Source organism: Hemitrygon akajei, chromosome 10 (genome assembly GCF_048418815.1).
Source record: "Hemitrygon akajei chromosome 10, sHemAka1.3, whole genome shotgun sequence".
In the NCBI taxonomy this organism is placed as follows: Eukaryota; Metazoa; Chordata; class Chondrichthyes; order Myliobatiformes; family Dasyatidae; genus Hemitrygon; species Hemitrygon akajei.
The window spans coordinates 39,014,513-39,037,407 of record NC_133133.1 but is presented as its reverse complement, the minus strand read 5'-3'; the positions used below and the strand labels follow the sequence as shown (position 1 = coordinate 39,037,407).

Below are 22,895 nucleotides of genomic sequence, written 5' to 3'. Positions count from 1 at the left end.
AAGTACAAAACAGAATGTCCCCTTTACTCAACAGAATCTCGTAGATAGCCTATTCTGAACTTTAGATAAAGTCCTGAAGCAGCTCGGTGATGTTACTGAGGTAACACTTTCTTTGCTTTAATGTTGTCATTTTCGTAATTAAACTGAAATCTCGCCCTGTGATACGTTTACATAGGATTTTAACACAAAGTCCCGCTTCAGTCGTTGATTTTCCTACGAAGACGTTTTCAAAGCAGTCATAACCACACACAGAACTTCCGTCTCCTGTAGAAGGTTTGCACATCGGAACATCCATGCGTTGCACAGTTTTACCACCCAATCATCTGCCACCAAGTCCACCTTTGCCCCCAGCGCGCCTGTCTCGTTGTAATTGGTTAAAATGCGGCACTCGGTGGGCGGAGCTCGGAGCGGATCGCGTGTTGATAGCTCTAGGGCCCTGTCAATCTTTATGACAGGCCTGCAGCGATATCGCGCATGCGCGACTGGGCTCGGCGCGACGGCCGCTGCCATGGGAGCGCGAGGGAAGAGTGGTGGCGGGAGGAGGGAGCAGGAGCAAGTGGTGGCTTGGCTGAACAGAGCCGAGTGGGACCAAGTGATTGAATACTTGTACTGCAGCGACAGCAAGCTCCAGCGGTATGCACTGGACAGGATCTCCGCCTGGAAGAGCAGGTGTGGGGCAACAGTTCAGTTGCATTAAAGGGTCGGTTTGTTAAGTGGGGTGGGTGGGAACGGGCATCACGGTCCAATGTAAACCCACCATTCACTTTGATGGCTGTTCCTTGGACAGTGAGGCGTTAATGGTTGTTGGAAATGAAGTACAACGCCGAAAGGAGGTTTGCTGATCTGATAATGCCTGTGTTTATATGTTAGACCGTAAGCTATAGGAGTTCTAGGCCATTTGGCCCATCGAGTCTGCTCCGCCATTTCATCGTGGCTGATCCATTTCCTTTTCAATCCCAATCTCCTGCCTCTCCCCGTATCCTTTCACGCCCTGACCAATCAAGAATTTATCAACTTTTGTTTTAAGTACACATAATAACTTGGCTTCCACAGCTGCCCGTGGCAACAAATTCCTCAGATTCACCACCCTCTGGCTAAAGAAATTCCTGCTCATTTCTTTTCTAAAAGTACCCCCGACTATTTTGAGGCTGTGCCCTCTGGTTTTAGACACTTCCACCATGGGAACCATCCTCTGTACATCCACTCTATCAAGGCCTTTCATCATTCAATAGGTTTCCATGAGGTCGCACCCTTCATTCTTCTGAATGCTAGTGAAAACAGACCCAGAGCCATCATACGCTCTTCCCAAGACGTGCCCTCTCTCCTCCTCCCCCCCCCCCCCCCCGTAGAGGGAGGAATAGTTAATGTTTCAGGTTGCAAGCCTTCTGAGAAATAAAAAGTTAGTGCAGTTTTGAAGTGATGTCATTGACCTTTTTTACTTTCTTTTCACAGGTGCTATCTCTGCTGTTAACTACACGTTAGCTCTCTTAAGATTGCTATTATGCAGCTTTTTGCTTCTGTAGATTATTAAAGTTTTGTTGTAGATAAGTGGTACAGATCAGTAGTGTAGATCAGACACTACTTTGCAATGCCAGGCAGTATATGGGAAAGGAAGATCAGTTAATATTTCAGATGATGTCCTATCATCAGAACTGGAAAAGTTTTCTCCTTTCCCCTTAACCACAATTAAAGCTGCTTAAAAAGAACACAACAAGGTGAATGGAGCTGAGACTGAAAGATGCAGCAATTGTTGGTGCCATTGTAAGGGAATGTGTTAAATGATAGCTTATTAGTTTGGAGTAGACTTCATTAGAACAGTGTAAGAGGTCAGTGATGGGGTTCAATGTGGGCCTGGAGAAATGACAAATAAGTGGAGGCTCAGGACAATTCATGTGATGGTCTGAACAAAGTTGATATGCAAAGCGGTCACCCAGTTTGCATTTTACCTCTTCAATGTAGAGAACCTTGTTAACTATAGTTATGAGGAGATTAGACCCTATGGTTATTGGGAAGACATCATCACAATAGATGCAAAAAAAAGAATGGATGGAATGTTTGGAGGAAGAGTGATAGTGGAGTTAGTAGATGAGTTTTCAATTGATATTGGTGGCTAACCTTCATCTATCGCAGCCAAAAAAAGTCAAATAAAATCAAATATGGGTAATATTGAAATTGAGAGTAAGGTGAAAATTGGCAGTAGGGATGTTGACGTATCACTGATAGTCATCACAGTAGTAGACAATGAAAGGGAGGAGACTGCAGGAGTTAATCGAAGTCTTGCTTATATCAGGTGAAGAGATGGGACCAGCGTTTGGATCCACATAAGTTAATATGATGTTTTTTTTTTAATTTGGAGAATGCAAAGGAGGTATTAAAGGAGAAGTTGTTCATTGTAGACATGTTTGTGTATATTCCTAAAGTAGTGGTAGAGGGAACTAGTTGAGAGGGGAAATAATGATGAGTGCTCAGGCAAACTTTGTGTGGGGTAAAGGTGCAGGGGGATTGGATCAGCTGGTTGGCTGCAGAAACTTGAAATTGTCAAATGTAGCATTGGGTGTCAGCAATGCCATACATGTGCATTTGTGCTAGACCAGTTTGGTCATTTCCAAAATAACTTCATATTCTTACTTTCATTGTTGCTTTACATGTGGTATTTGATAATAACTCACTTTTTATTTCTTGTAGGTATGGCAACAGTACCCCGCTTGCTGTGGAGTGCACTGCAAACCTAATTCATTGTAAACTTCATGATGATGCAGGGGAAACCGCGTCTAGTGAATTAGTCCTCTCATATGGACTTGCTCTTGTCAGGTAATGTTTGTGTTTTACTTTCCAAATGGAGTTGTTAAATATTTTGTGTATTCTTTTTTGCAAGTTGTCTCTTCTCCCTTACTTCTCTGTTGTAAACGTTCCTTGCACAGGATGTGATTTAGTTAATCCTAATAACAACTTTCAATAGTTAATCTTTAGTTAGTCTTTGCAGCGAGTTAGGTAATTATTTTACCGTAGTGGACATCCCATTTGAACCGAAGTCTCCTGTTACCTTGTACTGATGTTTGTAATTGTGCCAATAGGAATCATCAGTCCTGATGGGAGGAAAGTTAAAGATGGAGATCTTGCCTCCATCTTCTCTCTCTACCTCAATCTCACAAAATGTCTTGATTAGGTAATCCATCTTGGCATATGAATTAAACATGAAACTTGTTCATCTATAAGATTTAGTTATTCTTATTTAGAATTGGGATAGACTGATTTTACTTTATTCTGGAGTCATTGCTAATATACGATGAAAGTTTTTATGCTTGCTGAAATGAACATTTCTATAAAGAATTGGATACTTTCCAATATTTACAAGAGATTGGTTTCTTGACAAGACCATATTCCTGATGAGTTTATGATAACAAGATAGCAGAGCAATAATGGATGACAAAAACCTTGAATGGGAAAATTAATATTCCATTCTCCTAACAGCGAAAACTTGAACAAAGCATTAGAAGGTTCAGGGCATGAATCGGGTTTTTAAAACTGAACAAAACAAAATTTGCCTCAAATAGTTTTATTGTAAAGTAAAAGTTCGGAATCCTTTTTTACTTACAATTTAAAATACACAATTATTGTATATTTTAAAGTTATGTATAAAAATATCATTGACTATTTCATAGCTGGCTGTGGCATCTTTGTTGAACCAGCATTGTTAGGGTCTGAAGGTTAACTAGACCTGCAGACTAGTACAGACCAAACAATAATATATGGCATGTGGTGAATAACTGCTCAATTACCAGTTTCACTGGTGGGCTTTTGTACACTCTATCTAGTTGCTAATACTGCTACTGTTTGACTTGGTATGTTAAAAATTTTTATGCAAGTGATTGTATGTAGTATTTTCTTTTCATTGGTGGTGAAATAAAAATAAATAAGGGAGTGCAAGATTTCAGTTACAATGTACTTACTAATAATTTACATTTTGATTGTCACGTGTATAACTGCTACAAGCATTCATAATTGAATTTGTTCCTACAGTTGCAAAACTGCAGTACAATTTAGTATTTTGCCAATTATTTAGAATGGCTAACAAATTTGGATATTAAATTTTGTAGGTTCGTTAATCTGATTACTGAAAGGAAACAGAAAAGAATCGTTGTGTCATTAAGACGTTTGGCAAATGAGGTGGGTAGTGTGTTTTTCTACTTTAATCAATATTGAAAAATAAAGTCATGTGGCTTTGATATTAATGTCAGAAATAGGACAGAGGCTTTTGAATTTGTGGAGGGGTTAAACTAGTTTGACTGGAGGCTGAAGCAGCTGGTATACAAGTAGATGCAGGGTTTAGTTTAGAAAGGGACAAGAATCTAACTTATGGTAACATGGGGCAAGTTAGAGTTGGGCAGGTATGATGTGTGCATCATTGAGTTGTGGCTAGAAGAAGATCATAGTTGGGAGCTTAACATATAAGTGTACACATTGTATTGAAAGAACAGGCAGGTAGGCAGAGGGGATGGGCTAGCTCTGTTGGTTAAAAAATGAAATCCAATCCGTAGAAAAGGGGCATGGGATTGGAAGATGTAGAATCCTTGTGGGTTGAGTGAAGAAACTGCAAGGGTAAAAAGACTGATGGGAATTAGAGGCCTTTGAACAGTAGCCAGGATGTGGGATGCAAATTATAATGGGAGATAGTAAAAGTACATATTTTTACTGCTATGATAGTCATGGGGGAATTTCAATATGCATGTAGATTGGGAAAATCAGGTTGATGCTGGATCCCAAGAGGGAACTTGTAGAATGCCTATGAGATAGCTTTTTAAAGCAGCTTGTGGTTGAGCCCCCTAGGGCAAAGGCAATTCTAGATTGGTGTTATGTAATGAACCAGATTTGATTAGGGAGTTTATGGTAGAGGAACCATTAGGAGATGCTGATCATAATGTAACAGAAGTCACCCTGCAGTTTGAGAGGGAGAAACTAATGTCAGATGCATCAGTATTACAGTGGAATAAAGGGATCTACAGAAGCATGAGAGCGAAGGCTGGCCAAAGTTGATTGGAAGGAGACATTAGGAGGGATGACAGCAGAACAACAGTTCAGAAGGTGCAGGGTAAGGGCATCTCATAGAAATAGTAGTTCTCTAAAGGTGGATGAGACAACCATGGCTGACAAGCAAAGCCAAAAGGCAGCATAAAAGCAAGAGACAGAGGGCATACAATCTAGCAAAAAAAAAGTAGGAAGGTAGAGGATTTTGAAGCTTTTTAAACCCACAGGAGGCAAAAAAGCAATAAGGAGAGAAGATGAAAATTATGCTGGAGAGGCAGTAATGAGGGACAAAGAAATAATGGATGAACTTAATAAATATTTTGCATCAGTCTTCACTGTGGGAGACACCAGCAATATGCCAAAGGTTTGAGTGTTGGCGCAGAAGTGAATGTGGTTGCAGTTACTAAGGGGAAAGTGCTTGGGAAGATGAAAGGTCTGATGGTAGATAAGTCATCTGGACCAGATGCTGTACATCTCAGGGTTCTGAAAAAAGTAGCTGAATAGATTATGGGGGCACTCGTAGTGATCTTTCAAGAATCACTAAATTGTGGAATAGTTCTGGAGGTGTAGAAAATGAAATGTATCACTCCACTCTTTAAGAAGGGAGGAAGGCTGAAGAAAAGAAATTACATGTCAGTTAGCCTGACTTCAGTAGCGTTGCAAAGATGTTAAAGTCTGTTGTCACTTGAGGTTTCGGGCTACATGGAGGCATATGATAAAACAGGCCATAGTCATCATGGTTTTCTAAAGGGGAAATCTTGCCTGTCAGGTCTGTTAGAATTCTGAGGAAATAACAGGCAGTATAGACAAACAAGAGTCAGTGGATATTGTTTATTTGGATTTTCCAAAGGCCTTTGACAGGATGTCAGATATGAGACTGCTTAACAAATTAAGAGCTCATGGTATTATGGGAAAGGTACAGGTGTGGATAAAGACTGGCTGACATGTAGGAGGCAAAGTGGGAATAAAGGGGGCTTTTTCTGGTGTGCTGCTGGTGACTAGTAGTGTGCTGGGACCACTTCACATTACGTCAGTGATTCGGATGTTAGAATTAATGGCTTTGTGGACATGCTTATGAACGATAAGAAGGTAAGTGGAGGGGCAGGTGTTGTTGAGGAAGCAGGGAGTCTGTAGAAGGACTGAGCCAGTTTGGGAGATTGGGCAAAGAAGTGGCAGATGGAATATAGTGTAGGGAAATGAATGGTCATGCATTTTGGTAGAAGGAATAAAGGCATGGACTATTTCCTAAATGGGGTAAAAATCTGAAGTGCAAGGGGACTTGGGAATCCTCATTTAGGATTTCCTGAAGGTTAATTTGCCAGTTGAGTTGGTGATAGGAAAGATAAATTCAATGTTAACATTATTTCAAGAAAATTATAAAAGTAAAGATGTAATGCTGAGGCTTTATAAGGCATCTATCCAACCACACTTGTAGTATTTTGAGCAATCTTAGGGTCCCTTATCTAAGAAAATAAGTGCTTGCATTGAAGAGGGTCCTGAGGAAGTTTACAAGAGTGATTCTGGTATTGAAAGGGGTAATGTATGAGGAGTGTTTGGCTCTGAGCCTGTTCTTGTTGGAGATCAGATAAATGGGGGGGGGGGGGGGAATCTCATTGTAACCTATTGAATATGGAAAGGTCTAGATAGAGTAGACATGGAGCAGATGTTTCCTATAGTGGAGAAGTCTGAATAGAAGGGTGTCCCTTTAGAATAGAGGAGGAAGGATTTATTTAGCCAGAGGGTGGTGCTTCAGTGGAATTCATTGCTATAGATGACTGTGGTGGCCAAGTCATTAAGTATATTTAAAGTGAAAGTTGATAATGTTCTTGAATAGTAAGAGCATCAGAGGTTATGGGGGGGGGGGGGGACAGGAGAATGGGGTTGAGAGGAATAACAAATCAGTCATGATGGAATGGTGGAGCAGACTCGATGGGCCGAATGGCCTAATTCTGTTCCTCCGTCTTAGGGTATTTTGAAATTTATTCTTAGCTGCTGAGCTTCTCCCCAGTTGTATCCAGCTATGTACTGGCCTTCTGGACTTATCTTTTTGCTTTTTATATATAGAATTCTGCATAAGATCAGGATCTTCCAAGAGAGATATTGAATTTACCTTGGAACACACTGCTTTAACGTTTGCCAATATGAGAACACAATGTTCATATTAGAATCTCCACTCTGATACTTCAGATTAAATTCAATCCTGCTTAATGGGATGAATGTAACCTCTGGTTAATCATCTCAACCTATCATGGAGCAAGTACACAATCTGTTTCTAATTTAACAGTAATGGGTAGGCTGACGTGAAATTGATAGCTACAAAATTTATTTTTCTTTACCTCCCTTTAGATGAATATACCAGAATGGATAGTAAATCTACGACATGAACTAACTCATAGGAGACTGCCCACATTAGCGTGGTGTAGAAAAGGTAATAACATCCTCTGTTTTATTTGCTCAGTATGAGATGCTGTTGAAATTTAAAAAAGATCTGTCACTCTGCTGCTATGAGGTTTTTAAACTGTTTGATCCTTCTGTCCTGCAACCACTGCCTTTTTAATTATCTCTGGATATATTGCAATATGTATTTGCATTTTTAAGCTGTCAAAGCCATTAATCATAAATCCTCATCATTTATCAGCATAGGATGTTGCTATTTTGAGCTGACACAGGAGCGGTGCAAACCAAGAATCAAAGAATACCGGAAGGAGGTCATGAGATTATTTGAAAGAACAATCTAATTATTTCCAATTTGTGATCCTTTGACCTATTTTTGCAAAATTTTTTTAAGTATTTGCCCAATTCGGGGAGTATGTCTATTGCAATTACATAAAATTAAGATTTATCTAAAGGGGAAATGAGCCTACTTAAAACCCAATATCATTGCTATCTAACAATTTATTTGAATTCACAACTACCATTGTGTTTTGTAGGGATAGTATGGGAACATAAATATTTTAGTGGAATCTTCTCTTATCCCGTAATTTTTTTATGTTACAATTGTCTGTTTTACTGTTAGAGACAATAGTACATTGAGACCATAAGAGATAGCTATTTCATCATGGCTGATTTATTTTCCCCCTCCACTCTATTCTCTTGCCTTCTTGACTTTTCATGCCCGACTAATCAAGAACCTATCAATCATCGCCTTAAATACACCTAGTGATCTGTCTTCCACAGCCACCTGGGACAATGAATTCCACAGATCACCAACCTCTGGCTAAAGAAATCCCCCCTCATCTCCATTCTAAATGGACGACCCTCTATTCTACAATACCCTCTCTATAGAAAGCATCCTCTCCACTCTCCATGCCTTTTAGCAGTTGACAGGTTTCAGTGAGATCCCCCTCATTCTTCTAAATTCCATTGAGTACAGGCTCTGAGCCAACAAGCGCTCCTCATACGATAACCCTTTCATTCCTGGAATCATACTCGTGAACCTCCTTTGAACCCTCTCCACTATCAGCACACCCTTAAGGGATACTCTGAGACCTCACCAGTTCTTTATAAAGCCTCAGCATTACATCCTCGAGGAAATCTGCAGATGCAGGAAGTTAAAGCAACACACACAAAATGCTGGTGGAATGCAGCAGGCCAGGCAGCATCTATAGGGAGAAGCACTGTTGATGTTTCGGGCTGAGACCCTTCGTCAGGACTAACTGAAAGGAAAGATAGTAAGAGATTTGAAAGTAGGAGGGGGAGGGGAAAATGCGAAATGATAGGAGAAGACAGGAGGGGGTGGGTGAAGCTGAGAGCTGGAAAGGTGATTGGCAAAAGGGATACAGAGCTGGAGAAGGGAAAGGATCATGGGACGGGAGGCCTAGGGAGAAAGAAAGGGGGAGTGGAGCACCAGAGGGAGATGGAGAACAGGCAGAGTGATGGGCAGAAAGAGAGGAAAAAAAAGGAAGGGGGAAAAAAACTAAATATATCAGGGGTGGGGTAAGAAGGGGAGGAGGGGCATTAACGGAAGTTAGAGAAGTCAATGTTCATGTTATCAGGTTGGAGGCTACCCAGACAGTATATAAGGTGTTGTTCCTCCAACCTGGGTGTGGCTTCATCTTGACATCCTTTCCCTTCTCCAGCTCTGTATCCCTTTTGCCAATCACCTTTCCGGCTCTCAGCTTCACCCCACCCCCTCCGGTCTTCTAACATTTCGCATTTTCCCCTCCCCCTCCTACTTTCAAATCTCTTACTATCTTTCCTTTCAGTTAGTCCTGACGAAGGGTCTCGGCCCGAAACGTCGACAGTGCTTCTCCCTATAGATGCTGCCTGGCCTGCTGCGTTTCACCAGCATGTTGTGGTTGTTGCTAGCTTTACATCTTTGCTTTTTTATTCTAGTCCTCTTGAAATGAATGCTAACATTGGATTTGCCTTCCTCATCGTCAACTCAGACTGCAAGTTTACCTTCAGGGAATCCTGCATGAGGAATCCTAAGTCACTTTCCACCTCAGAGTTTTGAAAAGAGTCTATGCTTTTGTTCCTTTTTCCAAGGTGCATAACCTCCCGACACTGTACTCTGTTTGTCACTTCTTTATCATTTTCCTAATTGAAGTCCTTCTGTAGCCTCCCTACTTCCTCAACACTACCTGCCCCTCCACTTACCTTTGTATCGCCCCAAAGCCATCAATTCTGTCATCCAAATTATTGACATATAACATAAGCTGTCCCAACACTGACCCTTGTGGAACACCACTAGTCACCAGCAGTCAACCAGAAAATATTCCCTTTATTCCCACTCTTTGGCTCCTGGCAATCAGCCAATCCTCTGTCCATGCTAGTATTTTTCCTGTAATACCATGTGTTCTTAGCTTGTTAAGCAACCTCATATGTGTGCACCTTGTCAAAGGCTTTCTGAAAATTGAGCTACACAGCATTAACCAATTCTCCTTAGTCTATCCTGCTTGTTGTTTCTTCAAAGAATTCCAACAGATTTGTCAGGCAAGATTTTCCCTCAGGGAAACCATACTGACTACGGCCTATTTTATTATGTGCCTCCAAGTACCCCTAGTCCTCATCCTTAACAATAGAGTCCAACACCTTCCCAACCATTGATGTCAGACTAACTGGCCTATAACTTCCTTTCTTCTGCTTCTCTCCCTTCTTGAAGACTGGAGTGACATTTGCAATTTTCCCTCCTCTGGAGCCAAGTCAAAATCTAGTGATTCTTGAAAGACCATTATTAATTCCTCCAAATTCTCTTTAGCAAATCCTCTTTCAGATTCCTGAGGTGCAGTCCTTCTGGTCCAAGTGGCTTACCTACTTTCAGACCTTTCAGCTTTCCAGGCACCTTCTCCCATGTAAAAGCAATTGTATTCATTTCTGCCCTTGACACTCTTGAACTTCTGGCATATTGAAAGTGTCTTCCACAGTGAAGACTGATACAAAATACTTGTCCTGATTACGACCTCTTCAACATCATTTTCCAGTGGTCTGATATTTACTCTGACTTTTTTATTCTTTATATATCTGCAAAAAACTTTTGGTATTTTTATTGATATTATTGACTAGTTTATCTTCATATTTCATCTTTTCCCTCATGGATATATAATTGCCCCCTGTTGTTTTTTAAAAGCTTCCCAAACCTCTAACTTGTCATTGATCTTTGCTCTAATATATGCTCTCTCTTTTGCCTCTGTTGTTTTTGAATTCCCTTGTCAGCTATGATTGTGTCATCCTGCCTTTAGAATACTTACTCTTCTCTGGGCTGTATCTATCCTGTGCCTTTCAAAATGTATCCAGAAACTAGCCATTGCTGTTCTGCCGTCATCCCTGCTTGTGTTACCTTTCAGTCAGCTTTGGCCAGATACTCTCTCGTGTCCTATAATGCTCTTTATTTCACTGTAAATCTGACTTTAGCTTCTCCCTATCAAATTGCAGGGTGAAAAGTATCCTATTATGATCGCTCTCTCTTAAGGGCTCCTTTACCTTAAACTCCCCAATCAAATCCAATTCATTACACAACACCCAACCTAGAATAGCCTTTCCCCACCCTGGTGAGCTCAACCAGAAGATGCTCTAAGAAACCATCTTGTAGGCATTTTACAAATTCTAACACCAACCTGATTTTTCCTATCTGCCTGCACATTGAAATCCCCCATGACTATTGTGACATCGCCCTTTTAATATTGGTTTTTTTCTATCCACCATTGTGATTTGTAGCCCATATCCTTGTTCCTGTTCAGAGGCCTTTATATGACTTCCATCAGGGTCTTTTTACCCTTGCAGTTTCTTAACACTACCCATAAGGAATCTATATCTTCTGATTCTATGTACTCTTTCTTAGGATTTGATTTCATTTTTTATCAACAGAGCCAAGCCCAACCCCTCTGCCCATCTACCTGTCCTTTCAATATAATGTGTATCCTTGTATGTTAAGCTCCTAAATCTGATTATCTTTCAGCCATGACTCAGTGATGCCCACAATATCAAACCTTCCAATCTCTAAATGCACTACAAGGTCATCTACCTTATTCTGTATACTGAATGCATTCAGATATGACACCTTTAGTCATGCATTTGTTACCCTTTTTTATTTTGTCCCCATGCAACTCATCCCACTGACTACAGATCTGCCCTTTCATTTGCCTGTCCTTCCTGACAGTCTCACTGCACACTGTCTCTCAGTGTATATCAACTGCCCTATCACTCTGGTTCCCGACCCCTGTCAGATTTGTTTAAACCTTCCCCAGCAGCTCTAGCAAATCTGCTTATAAGAATATTGGTCCCCCTTGGGTTCAGGTCTGACCTGTCCCTTTTATACAGTTCATGTACGCTTGGCACCTGGGTGTATGTACATACCATCCAGGTGTCTCTTTCTTGTCCATAGAATTTTGTATCCGCTCTTTTACCTATGGAATCTTCTTACCACTATTGCAGTCCTGTTCTTCCACCCCTGCCCCCCCACCACTTTCCCTTCTGAGCCACTGCACCAGACGCAGTTAGTTCCAGAGACCTGGTTGCTGTGACTCTCTCTGGTAGGTTATTTGTGCCCACCCCTTCAAAGCACTGTTCTTATTGACGTTATTGACGCGAGCAGCTACAGGGTGACTCTGCACTGACTGCCCATTTTGTTTCCCTCTCCTGACACTCATCCAGATACCTACCTCCTGTAACTTGGGGGTGACTACTGTCCTGTAGCTTCTAGCACGTCCTCAGTTTCCTGTATGAGCTAAAGGTCATCAAGCTGCAGCTCAAGGTTCCTTAGCATGTTCTTTGAGGGGGTGCAGTTCCAGTTCCTTAACACATTCTCTAAGAGGCTACAGCTCAGTGGTTATCTGAGAGGCTGAAGGTTTCATAGAATTCCCACATCTCACATAGAGAACACAACACAGCCCCTGGAGCCATTCTCACTGAAAGCCAATATGTTGATCAAATAAGTCAGGCATAATACTTATTTAAAAGAAAATGTTTAAGAATTTTTTTCTTCAAAGCATGATGAAATTTCAAGATTTAGATTTCCATGTGACCTGTTTTGTGTGATATAATTTTGAATTGAGGCATTCTGTGGAGTTTGCGAACTTAAATGATTTTGCACTAATCTTTGTTCTGGAGGTTGCGAGTTTGTCTTGGAATGGCTGCGGCAGCAATATTGGAATCAACAATTAGGAAATAACCTTGTTGATGGCTGGACTTTGGACTCACAAGAAGAGGAGGATGATGAAATCCAATTACAGGAGCAACTGAAACAGAAAGTGTTATATGGTTTGTATATAAAAGCTTTGAAAATGTTTCATTAGCTAAAAACTTCCTCAAACTTTGAGCACCCAAGGTGATCTGGGAATCAATTCTGGTATATTCTAAATGATGAATGCATGTCTGTTCCTTTAGTTACATCTGGAACATTTGAGGAAGCTCTTGTTCTTATACAAGTGACTTAAAATGTGCCGTGCAGGGTCGGGAAGAAAAAAATACCAGATTTCTTGGCAATTATTGTTTGATTTCAATGTGATGAAGTAATCAGCAGGTTAGGTAGCATTTCTAGATAGAGAGTTAATGTTAGATATTGGTGACCTGAAGCACATTAGATTCCACCTTTTGGATTTGGAAGCTTTAAAAGCAGACTTTTAAGCACATTGAGAGGTGACTGTTACCTGAGTGAAGAAATATACGTTAAATGAAATGCTATGAGACACATTCACAGTGTCCTGACAGGCTATTAATGGGATATGCCATATTGCTCTTGTATTGCAGTTTGTAATTTATTGATGCAATACTAGACCTTCCTGCAGATTAGTGGATTTAGGTATCATGTGACTGATGTACAGTAGGTGAGTATTTGGAAACAACGGCTGGGTGCCATCTTCCTAGACTGCCCAAGAAGAAAGCTAAACAGGAAATTTCCTCTATGCATAACTACAGTGCTGGCCTCCTTTAAGCACTAGTGTATAGTTATAGGCATTGGATGTCATTGGGCTTTGCTTCACTGACTTCCATTACCCAAATAATTTGATAAAAGCCAATTAGATACCTGACCTCTGGTATGGTACCTATGGATCTACATCAGTGTGTGTGATGATTATCTTCACATAGTAATTGCAGCACACAATCATATTATGATGCTTAACTATTTAATATTCAGATATTCTTGCAGTGAATCAGATCACCAGATATCCAATATCCTGCAATTTTCTCTTGCTTTCTTTGGTCTATCATTTTTCTTGCCTATTGTGGGTCCATGGGTGTCTGAAAGTTTCCTTTACCTTAGTTTAGATGTCCCTTCTGATACTGGACTCTAAATTTGGGATAGTAATTCATTATTGTGGGAGTATGTGTTATTCCTGGATGCATACTGAGTGGGTTCTTTGGCCATGGAGGAAAAGATAGTTATCTGACAAATGGTCAACTCTGTCTACGTGCAATAAAACTGAGAATTTCAAATTGTGATGCACTTGATCAGAAAGCAAAACTTTTTGGAGCAAAACCTGATGTTTTTTTTTTCTCTAGATAAACTCAGAGAGCTACTGACTTCCTATGAAAAAGAACAGTTCCAGGTATGCTATAAATTGACGAGTGTTTGTGTTTTCAATTCAGTTTCAATAATTCAACTGGAAAAACTAAACTTTTGCTATTAACTTAAGAGAATCAAAGTCACTTTCTGATGTTCTTTTGACTTATTTAGTGAACAGCTTTTTAACTACTTGAATAGTTTGTAAATATTGAAAACCTGTTTCAGCAGTCTTACTTTCACATGAGAAGACATCTGTAGCTTTGTGTGCAGAAAAATCCCACAAACAGCTATATATTTGGTAATTAGTTAAATTATTTCCTTGATAGGTAAACTCTCCCAACTGGTGTTGTGGGTTCTTTAGTATTTAGCTGAATGGTTATTTCAAACAGGCAGGTAGAAAATTTCATTGGCATATATAATATAGTATACATCATATTCCATTACATTCTACCTACCTGCTGAGTGAAGTTGCCATGATCGTCAGAGTTCTGTACCTTGTCATGTAAATATTTCAAAGACATTTAGGAAACAGCTGTAATGTGAGATAATATGGTGGAGCCTTTTTAAAAGAAGCTTCAGGTATGAGATATCCTTTTTTTTTGTTGAGGGCTAAGCACAGCTTCAATGCCGTATTCAAGTTTGCTAACAACACAACTGTTTTAAGCCAAATCAAAGGTGATCAATCAGCATTAAGGAGGGAGATTGAAAATCTGGCTGAGTGGTGCCACAACAATCTCTTACTCAATGTCATCAAGACCAAGGAGCTGACTATTGACTTCAGGAGGAGGAAACCTGAGATCCATGAGCTAGTCTTCTTCAAGGAATCAGAGGTGGAGAAGGTCAGCGACATTAAATTCCTCGGTGTTATCATTTCAAAGTACCTGTCCTGGGCATGGCAGTGCCTTTACTTCCTTAAAAGTTTGTGAAGATTCAGTATGACATCTAAAACTTTGAACATCTATAGATGTGTGGTAGGGAGTATATTGACTGGCTGGATTACAACCTGGTATGGAAACATCAATGCCCTTTAACAGAAAATCCTACAAAAAGTAGTGGATACAGCCCAGTCCATGGGTAAAGCCCGCCCCACCATTGAGCACATCTGCTTGAAGCATTGTCGCAGGAAAGCAATATAAGAACATAAGAAATAGGAACAGGAGTAGGCCATCTGGCCTGTTGAGCCTGCTCCACCATTCAATAAGATCATGATTGATCTGGCCATGGACTCATCTCTATCCATTTGCCTTTTTTCCATAACCCTTAATTCCCCTACTATGCTATTCAACCTTGTCTTCAATATATTTACTGAGGTAGCCTCCATTGTGGCAGATCTGGAGAAGAAGGATGCTTATGTGAGAATGCTGTTCTTAGACTACAGTTCAGCATTCAACACTATAGTTCCCTCCAGGCTTGAGAAGAATCTCAGAGACCTTGGCCTTCATACTGCCTTGTGTAGCTGGATCCTGGACTTCCTGTCAGATTGCTGGCAGATGGTAAGAGTGGGCTCCCTCACCTCTGCCCAACACAGGTGCCCCTTTGGGCTGTGTACTAAGCCCCCTCCTATAGTGACGACAGACACTATACTGATTGGCTTAATCTCAAGTAATAATGAGGCAGCCTACAGAGAAGAAGTCATCACCCTGACACAGTGCTGTCAAGAAAACAACCTCTCCCTCACTGTTACAAAAACAAAGGAACTGGTTATGGACTACAGGAGGAATGGAGACAGGCTAACCCCTACTAACATCAATAGATCTGGCGTTGAGAGGGTGAACAGCTTCAAGTTCCTTGGCATAAACATCACTGAGGATCTCACGTGGTCTGTACGTACTGGTTGTGTGGTGAAAAAGGCACAACAGCGCCTCTTTCAATTCAGACAGTTGAAGAAGTCTGGTATGAGCCTCCAAATCCTAAGAACTTTCTATAGGGTACAATTGAGAACATCTTGACTGGCTGCGTCACTGTTTGGTATGGGAACTGTACTTCTCTCAGTTGTAGGACTCTGCAGAGGGTGGTGCAGATAACCAGCACATCTGTAGATGTGAACTTCCCACTATTCAGGACATTTACAAAGGCAGGTGTGTAAAAAGGGCCTGAAGGATCACTGGGGACTTGAGTCGCCCCAACCACAGATTGTTCCAGCTGCTCCCATCCCGGAAGCGGTACCACAGCATAAAAGCCAGGATGACAGGCTCCAGGACAGCTTCTTCGACCAGGCCATCAGACTGCTTAATTTATGCTGACAGAGCAGTATTTCTATGTTATTTTGACTGTCCTGTTGTATATACTATATATTATAAATTACTATAAATTGCACATTGCGTATTTAGATGGAGACATAACATAAAGATTTTTACTCCACATGTATATTAAGTATGTAAGTAATAAAGTCAGTTCAATTCACTGCTTCATTGGGCAGAGAACTGTACAGATTCTCCACTCTGGGAAAAGCAGTTCCTCCTCATCTCCGTCCAAAATCTACTCCCCCAAATCTTGAGGCTATGTCCCCTAGTTCTAGTCTTACCTATCAGTGGAAACAACTTTTTTGCCGCTATCTTATCTATCCCTTTAATAATTGTATGTGTTTCTATAAGATCTCCCCTCATTCTTCTGAATTCTAGCGAGTACAGTCCCAGACGACTCAATCTCTCCTCATAGCCTAGTGCCCTCATCTCTGGAATCAACCTGGTGAACCTCCTCTGCACCACCTCCAAAGCCAGTATATCCTTCCTCAAGTAAGGAGACCAGAACTGCACGCAGTACTCCAGGTGCAGTCTCACCAGTGCCCTGTATATTTGCAGCATAACTTCCCTGCTGTAAATTTCAGTCCTCCCACCAATGAAGGCCAACATCCCATTTGCCTTCTTGATAGCCTGCTGTACCTGCTAACCAATCTTTGGTGATTCATGCACAAGCACTCCCAAGTCCCTCTGCACAGCAGCATGCTGCTTTTTTTTTACCATTTAAATGATAATCTGCTCTTTCATTTTTCCTTCCAAAGTGGATGACCTCACATTTATCAACATTGTACTCCATCTGCCAGACCCCTACCCACTCACTTAGACAATATATATCTCCATGCGGACTCACTGCATCTTCTGCTCAATTTAGTATCATTAGCAAACTTAGATACACTACACTCAGTCCCCTTTTCCAGATCGTTAATATATATCGTGAACAGTTGTGGGCTCAGCACCAACCCCTGTGGCACACTGCTCACCACTGATTGCCAACCTGAGTAACACCCATGTATCCCAACTCTCTGCTTTCTATTAGTTAACAAATCCTCTAACCATGGTAATATATTTACCCATAAGATAAGGATGGATAGAGTTGGGGTAGTCTCTTATGTGGCACTTTATTGAATGCCTTCTGGAAATCCAAGTAAGTAATGTCCATCTGTTACCTTCTATCCATTGCGCTTGTTATGTCCTCCAGTAGGTTTATCAAACAGGACCTGCCTTTGCTGAATTAATGCTGCGTCTGCCTGATAGATCCGTTTTTTTCCAGATGCCTTGCTGATTCTTTAATAGTTTTAAGCATGTTCCCAACTACAGATGTTAAACTAACTGGCCTATAGTTACCTGCATCCATCATCGGGGACTTCCACCACCCAGGTAATGCTTTCTTCGTGCTGCTGTCATCAAGAAGGTACAGTGGCCTTAGGACTCATTATTGGATTCAGGAATAGTTATTACCCCCTCAATCATCAGACTCTTGGACCCGAGAGGGTAACTTCGCTTGCCTCATCACTGAATTGTCCCCATAACCTCTGGACTCAATTTCAAGTTCTTGATATTTATTGCGCTTTTTTTTTCTTATTTACAGAGTTTGTTGTCTTTTGTGTATTGGTTGTGTGCCCTGCTGGTGCAGTCTTTCTTTGATTTTATTATGGTTATTGGATATATTGAATATGTCTGCAAGAAAATGAATCTCAAGGGGATATACAGCAACATATACAGTCTCCTTATCTGCGGGGGATTGGTTCCGGGACCCCCAGCGGATACCAAAATCCGCCGATGCTCAAGTCCCTTATTTAACATGTATCAGTGCGGTAGTCTTTAGGACCCAGCGGAACCCCGGACTTTATTTAATCTCCGTGCGGTGGACATTAGGACCTGGTGGCGCAGCTCTGAATCCGCAGTGTTTCTGTTCACGAAAATAATCACGATCGGATTGAAAATAAGGTGGAAGTAATTACGCGATCGGAAAGAGGTGAAACGCCATTGGTCATTGGAAGAGCGTTAGGCTACAGTCGGTCAACGATTGGAACAACTTTAATGGAGCATGTGAAAGGCCCTGTCCCGATGAAAGCTACAATTATTACTAGGCAGCGCAGTGGTTAAATTATTGCAATACGTATGTTTCTTAAGTGTTTTATATGCATAGAAAGGTAAAATATGTACTATATTCTAAGAAAAACGTTTGACTAACTGACGCTAAGTAATACCGGATGTACCTGTTCCGACTTCAAATACGACTTAAAGACGGACTCAGGAATGGAACTCATTCATAACCCGGGGACTGCCTATACTTTTAAGTCATTTCTAGATTACTTATAATACCTAATACAATGTAAATGCTATGTAAATAGTTGTTATACTGTATTGTTTAGGGAATAATGACAAGAAAAAATAGTCTATACATGCTCAAGCAATGAGTGCTGGAGAGAGAACTTCCAGGTTTCCCCGATCTGCGGTTGGTGGAATCTGTGGATAAGGAGGGCCGACTATATGTACTTAGATAATAAATTTACTTTGAACTTTGTGATGATCCCTGTGGCATGGAGCATTTTCAACAGCTGGAAAAATGAATAGTAATAGTATTGTGATCACTCAAGTCATGTATGATCTCCTAATGGTTTGTCTATCAGCCTTGATTCTAACTTCATTGTGTTGTGGGACCCTAGTAGAGGGTCCTCAGGTGGCTGTAGAGGCCTGTCTGGGATCCACACATTTGGATGTAGTGTGGGCAAAAGTTAGTGGTGGCTGTGTTTAGTGGTTGGATCTTCTAGTTGTTCCTTCTCTCCTTTTGCAGCTGCTGTTTGTTCTCTACAGCACAGCGGAGGTTGCTGTAATGGAGCACAGCTCCATCTTGAACAGATTTAATCCAGGCGTCTCCATTGACTGCATTGTCTTCCCACTTTTTAGATGTAATGTTGAATTTCTTCAGGTTGATTTTAATATTATCTTTGAAGCATTTTCTTTGTCCACCAGGAGCTCGCAGATCTTCCTTCAAAAAAACATATCCAAGGGAAAAAATTGGATTGTAGATTGGTTTATTATTGTCATATATTAATGTACAGTGGAAAAACTTGTCTTGCATACTGTCCACACAGCTCAATTCATTGTAACAAAGCATTGAAGTAGTGCAAGGTAAAACCAGTCCAGAAAATAAAGTGTTATTGTAGACCAAAAGTGTAATGCAGGGAGACAATAGGTGCAAGGTCACAACGTGGTAGAATGTGAGGTCAAGAGTGCATCTTATCATACAAGAGAGTCATTCGATTGTCTTGTAATAGTGGGATCAGCTGTTTTATTGAGGCAGAAAGACGCGTAGACAGAATCTATGGTACATTGTGCTGAGAGGTATCCCCAAGTCTGCAGTTTCTTGCCATCACTGCCAGAACAGTTTGCTATACATATATCTGGATAGGATGTTTTCTAAAAACTGGTGAGGATAAAGAAGACATGCCAAATTTCTTTATTCTCTTGAGGAAGTAGAGGCACTACTTAGCATTCTTGGCCGTGGCATCAATGTGATTGGACCAGGACAGATTATAGCTATTGTTCACTCCAAGGAGTCTGAAGCTTTCAGCCTCAGCACTGTTGATGTTATGTGCACTGTGTCGTTCTTGAAGTCAAAGACTAGCTCCTCTTGTTTTGGTGATATTGAGAAAAACATTGTTATGTCACTACTTCACTAGGCTCTCGATCTCCTTGCTATATAATAACTTGTTATGTGAGATATGGCCCACTACAGTGGTAACAACTGCAAACGTGTCTGTGGCATTCGAGCAGAATCTGGCTGCACAATTGCTAGTGTATAGAGAATAAAGTAGGGGGCTCTGGAACCAACCTTGTGAGTTGCCAGTATCACTTCATCTGGCTAAGCAAACCTATATGTGGCAGATGTTTTGCTACCAATCCTTATTGTGGTCTATTGGTCAGGAAGTCAAGGATCGAGTTGCAAAGGGAGATGTTAAATCCCAAGTTCAGGTGTTTGGAGATGAGTTTGCATGGTGTTATAGCATTGAAGGCAGAGTTGTGGTTTGTGAACGATAGTCTAATGTGGGTGTCTTTACTGCTTTTGACTCCTACCTGAGGCCTTCTCAGTTCGCTGGATGGACTGCACAGCATCCTCGGGCAAAGTTAGAGGCAGAGGGATCTGCTTCCTAGTCAGCATCTAATGGTGCTCATACATGACAATCCCGGTGAGTTCCTGCTTGTCCATCCTAGAAAACCCTAACAGTAAATTATTGCCTATTCTTCCTACTACAGGAATTCACTTCTGCTATTCTGATGACAGTTTACATTGTACACTAGGCAGATGTAAAGGCTGTGACAATAAATAAAACTCTGGTCAACAACCTTGAAACAGGATATTCTGAGGCTGCCTTAGTACTTAATGTGGATCCTCCAATTTGAATAGGAGGAATTATGTTGGGGAATAAGGAAATAATAGAGAAACAAAATATTTTGTGTTTCTTGAATAAAAGTACAAAAGCACTTCAAAATAATGAAGTACAGTGGGTCTGGAGGAGAAGAATCTAAGAAAAACAGTATGTATTTGTGTTAGAGAAGAATTGGAGAAATTATTGAACCTATAAGTCAATAATTATATTGAAATATACTAATACTGACCAACTTGGGTATAGTGGACATGGAGAGGAAATTTTTGCTAGTAGGAGAACTTGGAATCCAAGGGCACAACCTCAAAATAAAGCAATTTCCCTTTAAAACTTAAATGAAGTCTTTAGCCAGAGGAGTTGAATCTGTATATTTCGTTTGCACAGTGTTATAGAAGCTAAGTTATTGGGTATATTTGAGGCAGAGATTAACAGGTGATTGATGGGGGGGGCGTAAGGAAGGTTAAAGGTTGCAGGAGGAGGTGGTGGAATTGGATTAAACATATCAGCAGTAATTGAATGGCAGATCAAAAACAATGTTTCTAGGCATTGATGATGCAACACTTGATATAAGTTGATACAAGAAAGATTCAGGCTAAAACATGGCAAATGTAATATGATAAAGGATGAAGTCATTCACTTTAGAAAAATAGAATCATACTGTATCTTAAATTATGAAGAATTGAAAGTATGCCAAGGAACTGGGTGTCTTTCTGCATTGTTTGAAGTTAATGTGCAAGTACGACAAACAATTGAGGAGGCAAATATGTTGGGCTTTATTGAAAAGTTTTGAATGCATGTGTAAAAAAAATATTTATCAATATGTCTTTTGGAATTCTGGTGATATGTTCAGGAATATCATGTACAGATGTTGTCTCGCTGTGATGAAGGAAATGGAATGAAGGTTGATTCCTGAGGTGTGGGTTTTGACCCATGAAGAGGTTAGGAAGATTAGACCAGAGCTATTTAAACTAATGAAGAATGAAAGGTGATGTCAAAACCTAGAATGGCCTTGCAGGCTTAACAGGGAATTTTTGGAGTTGATTTATTACTGTTACATGCACCAAAATACAATGAAAAACTTGTCTTGCATACTGTTTGTGCAAATCAAATCATTACGCAGTACTGATAAAACAACAAAGCAGAATAAAGTGTTACAGCTACAAAGAAAGAGCAGCGTAGGTAAATAATGTCTTAAGGTCATATGAGGCAGATTAAGAGGTTAAGAGTCCATCTTATCCTTCCAAGGAGCCATTCAGTGATCTTAACAACTTGGTAGAGGCTGTCTTTGAGCCTGGTGGTATGTGTTTTCAGGTTTCAGCCCAATGGAAGAGTAGAGAAGAGTGAATGTCCAGGTAGAGAAAGTGTAGAGAAAGCCTTCAATGGGGCTTTTGGAACTTGGTGTTTCATTCTCAGAAAAGGACTTGTTTAATCAGGACTGAGACAACAAATGTGTTCATCTAGAGATCTTGGGAATTCTCTGCTCAACATCAGGCTCAGTCATTGAATGTAAGCAAAGAACAATAGTTTTGATTTTAGATATTAAATAAATTGTGATGTGGAGATTGGAGTTCTGCTTTGAAAAAATGGAGCAAGTGAGAGTAATTGAGGTTATGAGGGTGTGTGCACAAAATTAGCTATTTAATTCCTGAGAAGTTCAGTTTCAATTTTGTCTTTGCCAGCTGCTTTTACTACTTGCCAAGACATCAATAGCTTACCAAGCTCATATATTGAACGTTCCATATTGAGGTCATCCATGTCAAATGGCTAGAGAAGAGCGTCAGTCATGGGTTATGGTATATGTCAGTGCAATTACAGATTGGCTAATGCTGTAACCAGTGAACTGTTTACTTATCCCCTTTGGCAATGAGGGTTTTAGGACATTAGCTTTAGTGATGTGTAGTGGCAAGTGTTCTAATGCCATCATAAATGACAGGAAATTTTCCATTGTTGTTGATCCACACTCACTTGCTTTGTTTTGCTCAGTTCTCTTGGCTAGCTTCAGATCTTGTAACATGGTTGTTGCATATGCCAAAAAGCAAGGCTAAACAAATTCTGTCTTTGATGTTTATGGTGTGTTCTTGGAATATCATGAAAGGAAATTTTTTCCAGAAAACTCAAAAGCAGAGGTTCCAAGCTTAATGCAATAATGACTTAATTCACTTGGGCATAAACACATTATGATTTATGTCTGTATGGCCAAGGATATACTGCATTAGGAAGTGGTTGAGCCAAGAGATAAGTAAGGTGCACAGAGCTCTGTTCTAAGGATGTTGATGGAGAATTGTATTAAAAGCC

At 40.5% G+C, this 22,895-nt stretch overlaps 1 protein-coding gene across 1 annotated transcript in view; it reads left to right on the top strand.

Annotated features, from left to right (window-relative positions):
* Positions 1-488: 488 nt before the first annotated feature.
* las1l (LAS1 like ribosome biogenesis factor) overlaps positions 489-22,895 on the top strand; it is a 70,939-nt gene continuing 48,532 nt past the window's right edge. Inside the window, exons 1-6 of the mRNA XM_073058057.1 lie at positions 489-669; positions 2,686-2,811; positions 4,098-4,167; positions 7,372-7,453; positions 12,574-12,723; positions 13,966-14,012. Of these exons, the coding sequence (XP_072914158.1) occupies positions 509-669; positions 2,686-2,811; positions 4,098-4,167; positions 7,372-7,453; positions 12,574-12,723; positions 13,966-14,012 (636 nt within the window). The 5' untranslated portion in view covers positions 489-508. The remainder of the gene's footprint in view (positions 670-2,685; positions 2,812-4,097; positions 4,168-7,371; positions 7,454-12,573; positions 12,724-13,965; positions 14,013-22,895) is intronic.